The sequence below is a fragment of the Heloderma suspectum genome, chromosome 1 (assembly GCF_057233095.1).
Source record: "Heloderma suspectum isolate Gila_16-S chromosome 1, 16-S_ref, whole genome shotgun sequence".
NCBI classification, from domain to species: domain Eukaryota; kingdom Metazoa; phylum Chordata; class Lepidosauria; order Squamata; family Helodermatidae; genus Heloderma; species Heloderma suspectum.
In genome coordinates, this window is record NC_139458.1 from 201,287,616 (window position 1) to 201,307,195 (window position 19,580).

The 19,580-nt window shown below is 41.9% G+C and overlaps 1 protein-coding gene across 4 annotated transcripts in view; it reads left to right on the top strand.

Annotated features, from left to right (window-relative positions):
- Positions 1–19,580, top strand: part of MYO1B (myosin IB) — a 174,891-nt gene that overhangs the window by 79,896 nt on the left and 75,415 nt on the right. For all 4 annotated transcript variants that reach the window (XM_084816345.1, XM_084816331.1, XM_084816338.1 and 1 more), the window contains exons 4-7: positions 2,066–2,160; positions 7,472–7,576; positions 11,362–11,408; positions 17,006–17,069. In XM_084816345.1, coding sequence (XP_084672471.1) covers positions 2,066–2,160; positions 7,472–7,576; positions 11,362–11,408; positions 17,006–17,069 — 311 coding nt within the window. The remainder of the gene's footprint in view (positions 1–2,065; positions 2,161–7,471; positions 7,577–11,361; positions 11,409–17,005; positions 17,070–19,580) is intronic.

Sequence of the window (19,580 nt, forward strand, 5' to 3'; positions counted from 1 at the left end):
TTAATCAGAAATCCTACATCAGAGACTGCCAGTCTTGGTCAGATTGACCCTGCTTGAGTCAAGTTTGAAACTACAATGGCCTCCATAAGTGTTGAATCAGCAGATTTGGTGCAAAGGCTCATGGGCATGAACTAGATATTGCTTGTGGTCAGTCTAAAAATGGCTATTGGTGGGAAAAATTAGCCTTAGTTGTATCCAAGGAGTTTTCCCAAATAAATGATGCCATTCGGAAGCACCAACTCATTGGGTTGAGTCAGTCAGGCGAGTGGTTTTTAGTTGCTGGTTGTTCAGTGCAACATAAAAGGTTGCTGACAGTGGAAGAAAGATGTAATTTCTTACATTCTTCTTCCAAACTGTTGCACTCGTTTTGAATGTGGCTTCCAAATTTTTTTAAAGCAGCGGGTTTGAAAACTGGGAAATGACATTTACATTTTTACAAGCAATGTACTTCATTCCCTTGTATTTATGTTTGAGAGTTTAAAATTAACAAATTTTCATATACTTTTTTATTTAGTTTTCCCAGATTTTTATTATAATAAACAATAAACAAGACAAATTTGCATAAAGCTTATGCTATCGAATAATTTTATTTGTAGAAATATCTTTTTCATAGAACAGTGAGAACACTGCCTGCATGTTGGAGCGTTTTCATGTTACAGTACTCTTTAAATCCTGCCCCTCCCACCCGTGCCCAAGGCATTGGTCTCTACATGTCTCAACAAAATGCTGGACAATGACAGACCCAAAATAATTCCACAACAGCAATGAAACACACCAGCCAATACTATCCAGCTTTCTTCTTAAAAGATTATATATACTGCTTGACACCTCTTGGGTTCTAGAGTCAAAGCGTGTGTTATAACAATCATGTGGATACCTCTGGAAATGGCCTCTCCTCTCTTGTGATGGCTTGGTCCAACTGCAGCTGTAGCATAGTGTTGGCCACCATGTTACTCTTCCAACTAGTCATGTGTTTCCTTATCATTGCTGTCCCTTTCTTGGAGGTGATTGACATGGAATCTCCCAGTGCCAAAACATGTAGTCAGTGCTGTTTTACATCGTAGATGTGATCTGTTGGCATGATGGCATTGACCTGTTGCGTGTCTCATATTTTAATCCACAGTTTTGCCTGTTGGATGAGACCAGGATAAAGACAAGCGCATATTTATGACATCATGCCATTCTGGCACCTAGCACAGGCAGCTTCTACTCCAGTGGAAGTTATTTATTTCACAACAAAATGATCAAAGTGGTGAACACAATAACAACACTGAAATATAACAATAAAATATAACAATAATCATTCTTCTGAGCAACAATAAAACTATAATTGTAACAGGCTGGGTCGTGCCTCGGGGAAAGCCTGCCTAAAGAGGTGAATCTTAAGGAGACATCTAAAAGTTAAGACTGTAGAAGCCTGCCCGATGTCAATTGGAAAAGTGTTCCAGAGGGTGGTTGCTTGCAACACGAAATGCTCTTTTGCTGGCACTCATAAGACGGACCTCAAGCCCATGTAGAACCATAAAAAATGTGCCTTCTGAGGATTGCAAAGACAGGGTAGGGGCATGAGGGGTGAGGCAATCCCTAAGGTAACCTGGTCCCAAGTTGGCTATGGTTTTACATGTTAAAATTTGTCATTCAGCTTTTGAGACTATTGTCCTACCTTACTTTTATAAACATCTTTAAAAGAGATGTGCTAGGTTGGCCAAATTCTGCATTGCAAAAACGAGTTACACGTGCTGTAGACAGAAAATAACCTTTGCAAGTTCTCCTTCAGATGTTAGGTATTGCCTGCAGATTGCAGAGGAAAACTATGTAGGCAGTTGGTGGCACTGATTTGTAACATCCAGAGTTATCCTTTCTCATTTGATCAACGTTATCAGCCTACTGGGGAGAAATGTGGGTTTTAGACGTGAACAGGAACTCTTTTCCTGCTTTCTGAATACTGATGGATATGACCTAGATAGAAGTATTTTACAGTTGGCTGAAGTGGCTGAAGGGTGTGATGTATATATCAAGCATGGTGGTTTCCTGATGTCTCAGTTTATCATATTTTATTCCATAGTTTTGCCCTGTCAGATGAAGCATATCGATCTCTGAGAGACCAGGATAAAGACCAGTGTATACTTATAACTGGAGAGAGTGGAGCTGGAAAAACAGGTAATATATCTGATCTTAGACCTTTTGTTCATTCTGGGATATTAACACATGTGCCTTATTCTTGATCTAAACCACCTAAACCTGGCAACCCGCTCCCTCCAAGTGCATGTCTTGTCTTGTCTTGCCCTGTTGAAACAACTTTTGTGCCCACTTCCTGTCTCTCAGATGACATGAGCCTGCTGCCCTTGTTAAGACACTATACCAGGGGTGCAGAACCTCTGGCCCAAGGGCTGAATTGGGCCCTCCAGTGGCCCCAATCCAGCCTTCTGGGGTGCTCCAGAAAGCCATGCCCTTTTCCCCGAAACATCAATGTTTAAGTGGTTTCCCAGCTTTCGTGCAGTGTTTTCCCCATTCTAAAAGATTGAGATGCCTCTCCTAAGGCTTAGATACTGGCAGTAAGAGCTTTAAGCTGAAATTTGCTGGTATTTTTGGTATCCCCTCCCCTTTATCTTTGGGCCCACCCACCACTGGAATACCACCCCTGAGAGCTTGTCTGAAATGGAAACAGGCTCTTGGGCTGAAAGAGGTTCTGCATCCCTGATCGGTATGTCTGTCAGGCCTAGTTCTCCCTGAGCTGGTAAACCTGTGGGTGGGCTATATCGCATCAGAACTTAGCTCAGGGCTCACATGATTGAGAGGCCGTCCTTACCTTCCTAGAGCACCAGGCCCTCTGGCCTCTCTTTGCTCCACACTGTTCTTGACCAGCAGAAACTCCTCAGTGTATGTGGTGCTGCAAAGCAGAAGTCTCCTATCTGCGGTAGGATCAAGCTGCTGTATACAAAGTGCTGTTTTAGGCAGCCATTTTGAGTCGCCTAATGGTAGGTGACAAAACAAGAGGGGGTGCAGCACCAACAAAGAGGACACTAATTCGCATAATATTTACATACGTATAGGTGTAACTTTAGAAATGATAACTATTTTAAATAGAAATACAATGCATCCCACCATACTGGGGGAGACTGATTAGGTGACTTGTGTGCCTGCTTAGTCCGCTGCCCAGGTGCTAACGGTTCACAGACAACTTCATGGTTCCTTCCATCCCTTCTGATGGTTCTTTATCTTTAAACCAGATGTTGGCTGGCCAGCCAGTCAAATAGAGGACACCAAATATCGGACTATCCTCTGTATAGTAGGACACCTGTCCACCCTACCTAATAGTAAGGCTGGCACGTATCTGTCTTTGTTTTAAACATATTTCTGTTCTCAGTTGATGGCAGTCCTTCGACTGCATGAGCAGGATTCCTTATAAAGATTTCAATGTCTGTGTCTATATTGAACTATGAAAATGGCATTGCACATCTACATTTCATACAGTGGTGTATTATAAACAAGGTGCATCAATTGATGTGTAAAGTTACATGGCCCCTCCAGGAAATTCCTGACTTGTGTGGCGGATAACTTCCTCCTACAGAAAGTAGAGGAAGGAACTAGAGGATCGGCTATCCTTGACTTGATCCTAACCAACAGAGATGACTTAGTGGATAAAGTAGCAGTTACAGGAACTCTGGGGGAAAGCGACCATGTTGTACTTGAGTTCTTGGTTCTAAGGGAAGCAAAAGCCGAGTGTACTCAAACGCGTACCCTGAATTTTAGGAAAGCTGATTTTAATAAACTCAGAACAATGATCAGTAAGGTCCCATGGCAAACAATGCTAGCGAGAAAAGGAGTCCAAGATGGGTGGGAACTTTTAAAAAAGGAAATTCTCAAGGCACAATCACAAACAATTCCAACAAGAAGAAAAGGTGGAAGACAACAGAAGAAGCCAATGTGGCTTCACAAAAAGCTTAGGGATGACCTGAAAACAAAAAAGGACACATATAGGAAGTGGAAAGAAGGCCAAGTAACAAAGGAAGAGTACAGGCAGGTAGCACAGAATTGCAGGGATGGCGTCAGGAAGGCTAAAGCGGAGAACGAGGTGAGGTTAGCGAGGGATGCTAAAAACAACAAAAAGGCTTTCTTCAGCCACGTGCATAGTAAAAGGCAGAGGAAAGAAATGGTTGTTCAGCTATTAAATAAGGATGGCAAAATGATAACAGATGACAAAGAAAAGGCAGAGGTGCTCAATTCCTACTTTGGCTCAGTCTTCTCCCAAAAGAGGGTCTATGACCCCCCTGGCAAAGGCGAAGTACAGGCTGAAGGGGCAGGATTGCAGCTTGAGATCGACAGGCATATGGTCAAGGAACACCTCATTACTTTGAATGAGTTCAAATCTCCAGGGCCAGATGAACTGCATCCTAGAGTCATAAAGGAACTGGCAGAAGAGCTCTCAGAACCGCTGTCTATTCTCTTTGAGAAATCATGGAGGACCGGGGAAGTGCCAGATGACTGGAGGAGGGCTAACGTTGTCCCTATCTTCAAAAAGGGTAAAAAGGAGGAACCTGGGAACTACAGACCAGTCAGTCTGACATCAATCCCTGGGAAAATTCTGGAGCAGATCATAAAGCAATCCATCTGGAAGCACCTTGACAACAATGCAGTGATTACTCGAAGCCAACATGGATTTGTCAAAAACAAGTCCTGCCAGACAAATCTGATCTCATTTTTTGATCAAGTCACCTCCCTTGTAGACCGTGGGAATGCTGTAGACATCATATACCTCGACTTCAGCAAAGCTTTCGACAAAGTGCCCCATGATATCCTGATGAGCAAACTAGCTCGAAGTGGGCTAGATGAAACAACGATCCAGTGGATCCACAGTTGGCTACAGAATCGGACTCAAAGAGTGCTTATCAATGGGACCTTCTCAAGCTGGGGAGAGGTAACGAGTGGGGTACCGCAGGGCTCAGTCCTGGGCCCAGTGCTCTTCAATATTTTTATTAATGACTTGGAGGAGGAGGTGCAGGGAATGCTGATCAAATTTGCAGATGACACAAAATTGGGCGGGATAGCTAATACCTTGGAAGACAGAAACAAAATTCAAAGTGATCTGGATAGACTGGAGTGCTGGGCAGAAAACAACAGAATGGCATTTAATAGGGACAAATGCCAAGTTCTGCACCTAGGAAAAAGAAACCAAATGCACAGTTACAAGATGGGGGATACGTGGCTCAACCACACTACGAGCGAGAAGGATCTTGGAATTGTCGTCGATCACAAGCTGAATATGAGCCAACAATGTGATGTGGCTGCAAAAAAGGCAAATGCTATTTTGGGCTGCATTCATAGAAGCATCGCTTCCAAATCCCGGGAAGTACTAGTTCCCCTCTACTCAGCACTGGTTAGGCCTCATCTGGAGTACTGTGTCCAGTTCTGGGCACCACACTTTAAGAAGGATGCAGACAAGCTGGAGAGGGTTCAAAGGAGGGCAACAAAGATGATCAGGGGACTGGAAACAAAGCCCTATGAAGAGAGACTGAAAGAACTGGGCATGTTTAGCCTTGAGAAGAGAAGACTGAGGGGAGATATGATAGCGCTCTTCAAGTACTTGAAAGGTTGTCACAGAGAAGAAGGCCAGGATCTCTTCTTGATCATCCCAGAGTGCAGGACACGGAATAATGGGCTCAAGTTACAGGAAGCCAGATTCCGACTGAACATCAGGAAAAACTTCCTGAGTGTCAGAGCAATACGGCAATGGAACCAATTACCTGGGGAGGTGGTGGGCTCTCCCACACTGGAGGCCTTCAAGACGAGGCTGGACAGCCATTTGTCAGGGATGCTCTGACTTGGATTCCTGCATTGAGCAGGGGGTTGGACTCGATGGCCTTGTAGGCCCCTTCCAACCCTACTATTCTATGATTCTATGATTCTATGATGTCTGAAGGTGCCCTTAAAAGCAGCTTTCAAAGGTGTTTTTGAAAAATAACAAATGAGAAATTTCATAATCACATTCAAAGTATATATATTCATTTATTTTCTTCATAATTATTTTTAAATGGAAGCATAAAGAAGTCTTTTCAGGAATAGGGCAAGTGGTATTTTTTCCTACATTAGGAAAGCATGGTGTTTGTTTTTTAAACTGTTCCCCATTCTGCATTTTTCATCCATTTAATTAAACAGGAGATTATTCCTTCCTTGTTAATTTAATTCAATTTTTAAAATATTTATATCCCATCTTTCCATCCATCAGGATCCCAAAGGCAGACGAGCAGTAATATAGAAGCAGATAAAATATACTTCAACAGCAGTACAAACATCAGTCCAGAGCTGGAAGCAGTAAAACAGAATTGTGAAGGGCAGGGGATACTGGGAGTTGTAGTTCAAAACATCTGGAGGGCACCTGGTTGGGGAAGGCTGCTGGAGGACAGTAACTAATTATCAGTGACCCTAAATGCCCTCTGAAAAACGTTCAACGTGTCTGAGCTTCAGCACTGAGGAGGCCAACCGAGACCTTCTTGTTCAGGCTGAGTTCCCCAGTCTGTGGGTACTCCCATCAAGAAGGCCTTGCCTCACAAGGCCTTCCAGTGCTCTTCAGATGCCTTGGGAATATGGAGCAGGGCTTCTGATGATGTAGTTTCATATGGTAGAAGGCAGTCTTTGAAAGATCCTGGGTCCGCACCATTTGAAAGGCAAAAGCAGCACTTTGAATTGAATCTGGAAGTCAGCTGAGAGAGGCCCGGGAGTTGAGGCAAAACCGGTATACGAAATGCAGTTATGCTCCTGGATCATTCTTAAGGCATCTGATTGGCACCCAGCCCTAATCTTCATTCATTACCCTCTCTGCTTCAGTGCTTCTTTAATGGAGTTCTAAAATCACACTTGTCAAAAGCTATGGAGAGGATGTGTGTTGTTCAAGGAGATCTGCCAACAGATGGTTAGGCTTGCACTGCCAGGATGGAATTCTTTTTTGCATAACAGATACTCAGGCGTCTGATATTCGGTAACCTTTGATTCCCTATTTCTTCCTCTCTAGTAGCTGAGAAGAAATAGGATTAAAAATTTCTTCTTGACTGCTATCAAATGCCTTCACCAGATAGAGCAAATAACTTCAGAAAGTAAAACAATTCAATATATTTCATGTTTTCAGTAGAATAATATTTGTAGTCAGTTATCTTAGAGTGAGAATTTTGGATAGAAATAAATTATATAAAATGTAATTCTAAAACATACAAAAAGTGATTTATTATGTAGTCGTTGTCCTGTGTGGCTTCAGCCATGGCATTCCCTCCCTCCCTTCCCGAAGCTTTCCTTCATTCCTTACTACTTAAAGTGTGGTGTGTTGTCAGTCATAGAAGTTGAAAAGAGTAAGCTTGAACCTGAAAAATGCTTACTTTGGGGTGGCTTATTTAGGGATTTGTATTATAAGTGTTAATTCTGGGTGAAATATGTATAATTTCTTTTTAAAAACGGAATCTTTTTTTCCTTTAACCTGTAGAGGCCAGCAAACTTGTCATGTCTTATGTAGCAGCTGTTTGTGGCAAAGGAGCAGAAGTTAATCAAGTAAAAGAACAACTTTTACAGTCTAATCCGGTGCTCGAAGGTAAGAATCTAGTAACTAATATTGATGGATATATTGCAGTAGATTACTGTAGTAACTGTTGTTGAATACACAGTAAAAAGTTTTAGTCTGCAATAATGAGACATAAATTATTCAGCTAGCAAACATTTATTATAAGGATGCATTTAAATATAGCTTCATTTTTAGCTCCCGCAAATTAATTCTAAACAAATGGCAGAGATATTTTTTAAAGTTTGCTCATACTCCACTCTTACCTGACCTTTATACACAATTGGGTATTCTGACATAACCTGAGTGTTTGGTATGCGTTTTCCACCCTTATCGCATATACTGCTAAATGTCTGAAGAAGTCATTTCTGATAACATTCTTAGAGAATATTACCCTGCTTTTTGAAGGTATAATACTGTTAGAATGTTAACAGAAATGCTGAAACAAAAGACCCTGCAGAAAGTTGGCAATTTTCAATCCTCCCCCCCACCGCCCTCATATACTCATAGGCTTTCACTCACACGCATTAACTGAGTTCAAACCACATACCATTGCTTGTTGTGGGTTATTAAACCCATGATGAGCCATGGTGCCCACAGTCACCAAACTGAATATGCAACCCTCGCTTGAGGGTTGTTGTGGCATCCAAACCTGGCAAGCGAGGGTTGTGCGAGGGTTAAACAACTCTCACATAACCCACGCTCACTGGGTTCATATGATAGGACAACCCCAGAGCAGGGGGCAGCCACACACGCCCCTTATGTTCCACAGCTTCACTGTGGATTAAATAACCCACGGTGGGCTGTTGTGTCGTTTGAACAACCCCACAGTTTCACTCTTTTCACATTGCGAACTGTGTGTGGCATTCAAATGTGTAAATCTACACATGGTCTTAGTAAAGTGTGAGCAGGCAAATTGGCATTTATGCCCTTATTTGGGGCAAGGGACTGGCTGTTTTCATGGTTGACTGAATGCAAAAAGAATATTCTCAAAGGTGCCAGTAACATTTGTTTAACTGAACTCAACACTTTTTGGAATGAAGAGCTCCTTAGTCAGGGCCAGTCTTGCAAATACTGGGAATAGGCTAGGCCAACTTCCAAAGATGATGGCTGTCTCTTGTACACCATCAGGACCTGCTAAGAATCCATTCTGTTATTGCATTCACTCTGTTTTTGGTGCTCCCTTTTTGGTTCTTTGCAAGGATGAAAATCAGCTGAACTGTGAGGGAAACCTCTCCACGGGCAGCATCTTGTGTGGTTGTGGCTATCATGCCACTCGTAAGATGTACAAAGTTATTAATGCCACTGCAATATTTTTTTTGCTAATTCTAGGGGTAATCACTTCAGCACAATAGAAATGAGGGTTTTATTTCTCAGAGGTAAGACTGATTATTGTGAGGAGTGATACAAAGACTGCTTTAGCTGCAAAGGTGGTTGTCCTGATCCACAACAGGTTGTGCAGAGCAGCTAAGGCCAAGTGCCCAGAACCCATTTTTTAAAAGCTAAATTCTGGCCAGTCCTCTGTTCCCCCTCCCAAGCAGTCAATCTCCAGGATTTTAGCTGGTAAAAATTGACTCCACATGTGCAGCTACTGGATCAGAGGAGGAACTTCATGTGCAGCACCTAGTTGCATATAGCTGGACAGGAACAGTGGAGATGTGTGCGCAGAAACCTGCTTCCACTCTCATAGTGCCTCAAGCTGGATCAGAGCTTGAACATTTAACGTCTGTCGAATATGCTTTGGTAAAAGAGATTCAGTCCTGCAGTGAATAGATGGCAATGCAATACGGTCCTTCTATTACAATTTGGGTAACACCGTTCCTTATACTCTCTTTCCAAACGCTTGTCATATAAAAGTTGGGGAAAGTGTTTATTTCTTTTTTTTGTAATCACTTCAAGTGGAAGCAATTTTCTAACCTTACTTAAATTGCATTGACTTTTGCCTGTTTGAAACCACACTGCAAAAAGCGTTCTAAGAATTTTGCCAGCCTAAGTTACCAGTGATCAAGCTCTGCATTCCAACTACTGTAGATGAATATGGGGAAACAATGAACGTATGGTGAAACTGAAGAATTTGTCTCTAAACTCTTATAATGGACCATTTGTATTTGGTTCTGCATTCATTTATAAATGATCCCAGTGTTTAGCCCCATGTTTAATGACATGCAGCCCTGAGACTGGAAAGATGATTTATTGCTTGAAAGCCCTGCGCTGTATAAAGTTTTCAGAACAATTATTTCAGCAACACATCCTGCCTTTTGGCTTCAGTGCTTTGATCCAGGGAAGTCTCAAAATGCAAATTTGCTAAAGCAGAAACAACATTTTTCCACCCACCAAAATAGCCACTTGACTTGAACACTGATTATGTATTGATGGCAAAGCATCCAAGTATACCACTTCTGTCCATAAATTTTATGCTTTGTCACATGATGCAATGTAAGCAATGTAGCATGATCTTAAGCATTAATTCCACATGGTATCGTGTCAGACAAAAATATGTTACTTTGGAGTCAAAAGGAGGGACTACAATGAGCAAATCTTCCCCACCTTTAAAAGGATGGATTAGTGTTTGTCTGATTATGGTTCCCAATGGGGTGGTTAAGAGATAATGCTAAACCATGGTTGAGTATTACATGAATGAGCATTCAGGGATCTCACTTTCATATGTCCTTCCCACCTAGTTCCTTACACATAGAGATTGCCTTTTTCCTTTCCTGGTTTGGGGCAAACCATAGTTTGCATCCTGCAAGCCAGGACAGGAAATGTGGATCAAACTCAGGTTTCCAGTCCTGGTTTGCAGGGCAAACACAACCCATAATATGCTGGTTTGGACAAAATAGTGCACTGTTGTTCGTCTCAAATTAGGAAACAAAGGAGGGAATTGCCATATTCCAATGAAGGAAGGGGAGGAGAGAGCATGTGGGCATGAGAACCATGGTTTGGCGTTATGTCTGGACTCTTCCCCCTACCCCCACCTTAGTCAAATGTATCCATCCATTTATGTACCCAGGTTCGTGACTGAGTGGCGAAGCTAGTGAACATATGAAGCAGCTTTACGCTGAATCAGACTTATGGTCCATCTAGCTCAGTGTCGACTGCACTGCACACAGGAGTCTTTCCCAACCTTGCCTCGAGTTGCTGAGAATGGAACCTGGGAACTTTACATGCACAGCATGTGCTTTACTAGAGTTATGGCCCCACCCATTTGTGTGAATCTAGTTGTACACACAGGGAGATGTCATTCCTATCCTAAGTCACTGCTGACATTTTCCCCCAGCATGCCCCACACATCTCTGTAATCCTGACATTTGGCACTGCTAGACTTGTAACCAAGAAACACTAAGGGTGCATATGTGTTCCTGGTCCTCTTTTCCAGGAAGGAGCTGCCTGCTCTCCTCTGTCTCTCTTTCAGTGCTTTGTGGAACATTGCAGGAGGTGGTCTGACTTTTAGGTCCTTAAAATGAGTGCTCTAAATCCAACCCTTTCTTAGGAAGAAACATTGTGCTGATTCAAACTGTTAATTACCTATTTGTTAATGAACAGAACAGTTACATCTTGAATATATGATAGTTTATTATAACAAAATGCTCCACATAGAAAGCCACAGAGCTTTAGGGTTCATACTTCTTTTGTTTTCCTTTTACAGAAAAAATATTTGAGTTGTGACTGCATCATCTGTCACTTTGAATTATTCAACCTTATTAGATTGTAAAGCTGGCATCAGCCCAAAGTAATATGTGTGTCTTTGCAAATGGGCTTAGCTTTAATATTTATATATGCATATATTTTACACACTCACTTTCTTTTCTTCCTACCAGCTTTTGGAAATGCCAAAACTGTAAGGAATGATAACTCCTCTAGATTTGTAAGTATCTGTTTAAAACATACAAAAATTATGTCAGAGGACTGACTGATGCTACTGAAATGATAGAAACTAAAATAGAAAGTAGAATTAATGTTCCATAATAATGCTTAATTTTTTGTTAGACTTAATATTAAGGAAATTGCATATATACAGTCCTTCCTCAGACTGTTCTGTGGCCCTTCTGTGAGTGCAAACCTCTTTCTGTTAAAGAAGCAACAATATTGGATCCAACCCAGTGTCATCATAGCCAGATTTGTCATACTTTGATATCTGTAGCTGTGTTTTAGGACAGTTTCAGAAAGCAAGGCAAAAATAGTTGCTGTGGTATTCTAAGGAATGTCTTGAACAGGAGGGTGAAGCGTTTATCTGTTTCACCCAGCCATAATTTTAAATCCTAAATGTTGCAAGATGCACTCATGTGAGATGAGAAGTACTTCACATCAGATAATACATATTACCCCTTGAAGTTAGGGTAATGTATGTGGGTTTTAACAGGTAATGTGATGATAGTCACTGGATTGTATACTATGGGGAATAACCTGTTTTGAAGTGCTATAGGTGGGAGAAAAGTGACTTAGTTATTGAGATGTACAGCTAGTAGAGCAGAAACAAATGACCTGGTTATTAGAATTCTAATGTGACTTACTAAGATAAAAACTGAAGCTAGGGTTTTAAAAAAGAGGTTAATTTCAAAGGTGGCATGTGAATTATCTAGTAGGTGGATAATGCTGAAAACAGAATTCATGGGCTGAGCACTCCCTCTGGTCTGAGTTGAGAACAGCTGTAGCCACCAGTGGTCAAGTGAGGGGAGAATGGGTAGAAAGGCCAGGCAGATTAATTTTGAGTAACTGGCATTCCATGTTTACCCCCCTCTGAAGAGCTGCACTCCTATGTTTTTTGAGGTTGGAGGGAAGAAACGTAAAGAAAATTAAAATGAAATACCAATACAAGATGAAACAAAAGTTTTGCATTTGTGCTAGACATAGTAATGGAGTAATGTACAAAAATAAGGATGAGAGGGCTGCACTTGATCTTAGCCAATAGGCTGAGAAAGGATAGGGACCAGAAAGCTAAATTTGGAACTGTCTGGCTGCACAAATGTATTTTAGATACTGTTCAGTGCTATTCCTGGATTGGTTGGCTGTCCAAAAACCAAGTGATAGAAACTGTAATTTTATATGTGTGGCAAAAAATAGTCACTTTTGCAGCATGAAGTGCTATTGTCAAGAAATGGGCTGAGATCCAAAAAGGTTCATGTGCATACCCAGGTGATTCTGCATGTGTACTATTCCTTTCCTTGTTTCCCTGGTCAGCTGCAGTTCTGTGCGTTGTGCTGGAACCCACTCTGGAGAGCCCCCCCAACTTTCTAGAGCAACTTCAGGGGGCAAGGGGTTGTGTGAGCATGAGATCCTCAGAAACCCTAGTATGCACTTGGAACAACCATCTGTCTCCTTCTGTAGATGTTTTCATTTGATTCCCCCCCACACACAGAAGTTTTCAAAACGGCAGTAGCAATTTCAAGTTGATTTAATGACTTAAGTATCTTGGCCTTCACTTGGATAGAGAACTGCAGCCATTTCCTAATGCCAGAAGGCCTTGATAAAATCACCAGTAATGAAAGGACTTAAAAATCCTCTAGCCCATTACCCACCTCAGGCCTGGCTCCAGATTTTGGAGGGCCCCAGGCAGGCTGCTCATGATGATCCCCAGGTGCTCAGTGGCCCCTGACTAACTGGCAGGCAGGCAGCCTACCTGTTTGTCCATGATGATGGTGGTGGCAGTGGTGATCAGAGCTCCGGGCCATGTGCCTGAAATCACAACCCTACCATCTTAATTATGCAAGCCCAGTCCCCAATATGCATGCATTGGCGCTGCCATAATTAAGGTGGCGGTGCTGGGGGGTTCAGGGACAGAGCCTGGATGCCAGTGCCAGACCATCCTCCCCAGTCCCCGCCACAAGCAGGCAGTCTGCCCACCTGGCAATAGTGCTGATTGGAGGACTGGGCCATGCACCTGACCTCCCCAGCACCACAGTCTTAATTATGCCACCGCTGCCATATGCACAGGCCTGGCTGCTCGCTAAGGCATAGTCTTCCATGGGTCACTCTACATGCTACGTCAGCTACATTCTCCATAAATATTAATACTTCTATGGATTCACAATGGTCTAACTTGCATTAAACTTCAAGATGAGTACAGGAGCTTTCTGCCTGCATTTGTCTAGCCATTCACTATATTTTCATCATTCCCTTTCCTTAAATTTGTGCCCTTTCACTGTAGTCACCACCTGTGTCAATATTTGTTCCTGTTTCTTATATCTAAGGCTCATTATTTGTTTTTTCAAGCTCTGACTGTAGCTCATGTGGGTTGATAGTAAGTAAATGAGGTTTGTGCTTGGGCATAAGGTTTAGATGTTGATTGTCCTGCTTCATTGTGCAGTTGAGTCCCATTCCCCTTCACTAAAATCATGGGTGGGCAACTTGTGGTCCCCCAGATGTTTTGGCCTACAACTGCCATCAGCACTAGCCAGCACAGCCAACGGTGAGGGATCATGAGAGTTGTAGGCCAAAACATCTGGAGGGCCACCAGTTGCCCCCCCCATCCTAAATCTATGCAGACATTCAACATGCCATCATTTCCTAACATTATTGAAGTTATATCTGCCTCTTAGCAGTTTCTTTAAGGTGGCTTACCAACACAGCAGCTTACAAAAAACAAACTATGGGTGAAGCTGTTGGATGTTTGCTTCATTGGGTGCTTAGGTTCAGGTCACATACCATCAATCCATATTTCAGCATGCTTTAGAGTTGTGGACATTGGCCTTTTGTCTATTCCCTCTTCGCTCCTTTGCAAAGCTTCGTTATTTTTCCCACAAGGTAATCTATTATTGGCCTCTTTTCAAGGCTGGTGTCAGAAGTCAGCATTATTGGGCACTTGCCAAGACCTGCACCCCAGCAGGGGCCACACTGCTGATCCCCAGGGTCTCCCCAGGCCCCCCATATGCAGTGCTATGGATTGGGCCCCATGGAAGAAAACAAGCAAATGGGCAATAGTGACAGTGGCAAGAAGAGACCCCTCTCTCCTGCAAAGGGTAACCTGCCCAAGACCCCCCTCCCACAAATCTGATGTTGAAGCGGCCTCTTGTTTTCATCTTTTGCTTTTTCCTTCTCCTGCGCCTGGAACAACTTGCTGCTCCTGTACCCATCAAGCTACCTCCCTGGACACTTTCAAATTCTCCCTCACTATTCTTTTTTTTTTTAGCAGAGTCTTATCCTAAACCTGCACAGCCTTGTAATTTCTTACAGTCTGCTGCTGCTTTGTCCTTCCTCATCCCTCCCCTGCTCCTTCTCTTTTTTTTAATGACCTGGCCTTTGTCATATCTACCTCTCTTGGACTCTGATCCTTCTAGACAAAGTTCAGGTGATGCCTGTGTAACACACACACACAGTGTGCGTAAGTAGCAGAGGACTTGCTCTTTCCCATTGCACGGTATACTGTTCCTAGGTATACATTTTCTGCCTATCTTATGCTTGGAAAATGTGATGGATTTGGACTTACTGGCTTTAAGCCTTTACAAAATATTACAGAATTTGTAATGGAATAGTTACGGACAACCTTAAGTGGGGAATGTTGGAAGTTAGGGGAAAAACATGCCTCTGCAGTTTTGAAAATCCACAGAAAGCACTTCTGAGTTGGTTTGAATTATTAGCATTGTGGCTTGTCCATAATCTGTTCTTTGATACAGGCTTTAGTGCTGTTGTCATTGTAAATAGTAATGCCTGTCACTCTTGTTTAAAGTAGCTGTTAAGTAAATAAACTGCAGTAAGGCAGCCACTGAAATTATCTTCTCTGATGTGGAAAAAAGTCAGTCAGAAGGCAAAGAGAGAGCCTGTAGAAAGAGAAATAGCAGTGGCAACAGGCTGTCAATATTTGCGCATAAGTACTTATGAGGAGCAAATATTCTTCCATAATTTTGAGAGTCAATAGTCGTATAGGATCACAGCAGAGAGATCCAAGTTCAAATGCCTTCACTCACCTGAATCCATTAGGTGACCTTGAACCTGTTTGTCTCAGCTTAGCATACCTCACATAGTATCGCTGAGGATAAAATGGGGAGGCAAGGGGCAAACCATGGATGCCACCTTAAGCGCCTTGGAGGAAAGGCAGGACAGAAATGTAATAACTGTGTAATTTGAAGAACTCTAGTTCTAAGTGATGTAGCCTATATTCAAGAGAGTATTATTCTCTGGAAATTTAAAAGCTGTGCTGTTTATTTTTTATTAATTCACCTGTATTCATTTTATATTTCCCCCCTTATTAATCTTGAAATTTACTCATTATTGCTCCCCCCTGCAGCAAGATGAATGTAATAACTGTAAAACCTTTAAATTTTAGGAATCACTGAATCAACTAGGTGTGGTGTTTATGCAAAAGTGCAATATCAAAACATGTTCTTTATCTCCTTAACTGCACATAGGTGCTGAAAGTTGCTAACTCAGGTGGTTTTGTGTAGATGGAAAAATACAGTATTTAATTTAAAAACGCACAACCAGATGTCGGCACCACTAGCATAGCTGGCTCCCAATCAACCCAATGATTGTGTATTGATGTAACCCGAGCTACCTTACTCATGGAGATGCTAGTTCATACCAATGATGACACCTGATGTTAGACCTTCCCAGTCCTGCCTGGTATAGAACTTACTTACATGCACCTTTACCAGCAGCAGGCCCTCTCTAATCAGAGGAACACAGTCCCTGTAGGGCCGCTATATTGAAGTAACAAAGTGCCCCAAACCCCTCCAGCTCTCCATCTCAACTCTAAGTACTTCTACTCAGAAGAGATTGTTCTGTGCTGTTTGATAGAACTGACTAGAACCAAGTTGATACATTGCTTCCGCATCCCTCCCATCAAGCATGTGACTGGAGAGCATGGTAAAACCATTCCCTGTGATTAGAAGCTAGACCTGTCAGTCACAAAACTGCATCCCCAGATCTCCCTCTCCGCACCCTGGCATTTTCCTTATATGGAAACTTGGCGAGAACGTTACAGTTTTTGAGGACACACCGTCTGTGGTTTGTCTCCAAATTACTCACAAAGCTGTAGGAGGGCTCAGATTTGCTTTGGAGCAATACAGAGGGAGCTAATTTTGCCTTGGACATCTCCTGAACCTCTCAAGCAGCCCACTTTGCATCAGACAATAACTGCCAGGTGTTTGGTGAATGGTGATATTTACATCTTTCAATAGGTCCAGAAAAAAATATTGGGGAAACTTTGCGTTTTACCAATAAATGTCAAAGGTAGCTTGGATGTATTCAGTAAATGTCCAGATATTGTCTTTATGTCTTGTTTTGGTTTTTGGAGTTGCTGAGAGTTTCCTAATGAGCCACCTTAGTGGTGATTTGGCCTCCTTAGCACCCCTAACCTACCTTGATCTAGTTATAGTACAACCAGGAATATCTTACCTTAGGTTTATTGGTTTATTATAGTTTATTAACCATACTTTGCATTTAGATGCATATGTCAAGACAATGTAATTGCTAGGCTATGTAAGTTTTCCCCCCTGTCCAAGTTCTTCATATCTGTTCTCTTTACAGGGAAAGTATATGGACATCGAGTTTGATTTCAAGGGTGATCCGCTTGGAGGAGTTATAAGCAATTGTAAGTATTGGCATAGATTTCTGTGTGTACACACATTTTATGGATTCCATTATACCACTAAAAAGGAAGTGTAAGTTATTATGGGGACTGGCTGGGATAATTAATCAGATTCATAGTTTGCAAAAAGGACTGGAAACTGGCAAAATGATGTGGTGTTTAAGCAAGCTGGGGCCTTGCATAAACATATTACATGTATTTCTATAAGGGCTTCCCCCACCCCTCCCCATAGCAGGTTGAGCAGAAGACTGTGGTAGGTGGCTGATGTTTAACCATTTCCTTGCTAGTCATTTGTTCAGCCGCTTTCCTATTTCTGATGGAAAAAATATGGAGACTTGAAGCGAGACGTAACTGACTTGCAAGAAGACAACATGCCTGTGTAGGTGTAACAGTCACATAATGAATTGTTTATAGAAACGAGCCCATCCTAACACATTCATAGCTACAGCTCTTTGAGGCATTATATCCAGTCTTTCTCATTTAACCAAGCTCCATTTTATGGAATTCTCTTAAGCCCCAGTGTTACGATGCGGTAACTAACTCACACAGCCATACACATTGGGCTAAATCCAAGAGTGAACAAGCAGACTTCCACTCGTGCACTTGCTCTCCTTCTCCCTGCAGCCACACCCCAGCCCCCAGCCTGGAGATCTGCTCCAGGGGGCTGCAGTTGGGGGCGGAGGGGGGATCTGTTCTGCCAGTAGCTTCTATTCCACTGGCAGACAGCCACCATTAGATACAACTCATAATACACTTTCACTCTAGCCAGCTTTACTTGAAGAACAAAATAGTAAGTCTGCAAAACTTGCTGGTTGTTCATCAAATTACACTCCTTCTTAATTGATTCTGTGTATGTCCTTTAAAAGCTGGCCATATACTTTCATTATGTGGAGCTGGTTTTTAACAGAAGTCTTACCAGTCTTGAACTGCTGCAGTAAAGCATGAGGTCGCTATTAAAAGTTGCTGCTTTTCTCAAGATATTAATTAATAACACTTTTGATTTTACTAGGAGTCACTCAATAACAAATCTTCCTCTCTGTATGTATTTCTCAGTGGAATAATCTAATGCTTAAAGAAAGTACTTTCATCCCATCTCCTGTCACACTAGCTTCCAAGCAAATAGTTAACACTGGACACGTTGTTCTAAAAATGTCAGTCTCATTGGAGGTTGCCCTTAAATATATTCAACTTGAAATCAAAGAATGGGATTTCCCTTTTTAATGTGCTGTAGTCTAAAATAGCATCTTTGAAAAATAGGGTTGCTATTTTAGTCAACTAATCAGTTAGATCAATTGATTTTTAATGGTGTGCTCAATTGAGGCAGCTGATTTGAATGTGTTTAATTTTAATTTTATTTTCATTTTCTGATATAACTGTCTCCGTCCAATAAAACATGGTGTATTGGATTGAGAATTAGTGTTGTGCCCATGCATTCCCCCTCTCTTCTCTTGCACCCTTTAATGCAAGACTTCTGGGATTTGTGAAACCACAGTTTTATTTTACATCTGAACCTGTGTGTTTTTAACCTCTTGTTTAAGCTCTGACTACAAACCAGACTTGCAGTCCATGGCTTAATCCTGGTTTGCAAGCCAAGATTGTAGTCAGAGCTTAAACCACAGTTTCTTAGTTTGGATGTAGTGGGAAACTGTGGTTTAACAAACTCCAGAAGCATTGTGAGAGGGGAGGAGGGAGTGCATAGGCACAATAGCAGTTTTCAGTCCAGTTAAACCTTAGCTAATTAGACAACTTGTTATGTCAAAACCCAGACTATTAGGCTGTAGCATTGCACATGGAGAGATGTTGTACTGATGTGTGTGAATATCCAGTTTGCTTTACTGAATACTCACAATTGCAGATCCATTTCTGAAAATATTCTCGAGAGTTTTAGATTGAAGTGGTGTTAATCCCCAGGGCAGAGCCTGAAGGAATATGATACAGTAATACAGCAAGTGTGCTATGGCTAAGCAGACCCAGGCATGGTCAAAACCTGGATGGGAGACCACCTGGGAACTCCATGTATGCCACCTTGAGTTCCATGGTGGAAGAAACATGGGATATATAGGTAATTAAAAAATAAGATGGTTTAAAGCCCATATTTTGGAATTACAGTTTATTAATGAAATGAAAAGCCCTGAGGCAGCTACAAATTAGCACTCTTGTGCTCTCATCCATCCTCCTCTCAGATGTCACAGCAACCCCACAGCAACACTCCAGATTATCAGCTGAGAAAGAGGAACGGGGTAATAGAGATACAAAATGTTGTCTGTTTTATCTGAGCAGCATCCCTGAATTTGTGCCCTACCTTATATTGCCATAATGATAGACTAGAAAATAACTATGGAACAATGTATAGTAATGGCTATTTAGAAAGCTTTTAATCAATATGGGTATATTTACAATCCAAATGTCAGCGTAAGGCTTAAATTAAGTACCAAATCTGTACCTCCTCCAGAAACACTAAGAAATAAACAAGCATTCTGGTTGTTACGGCTTTTATTTGGCTAGGTAAAGCAG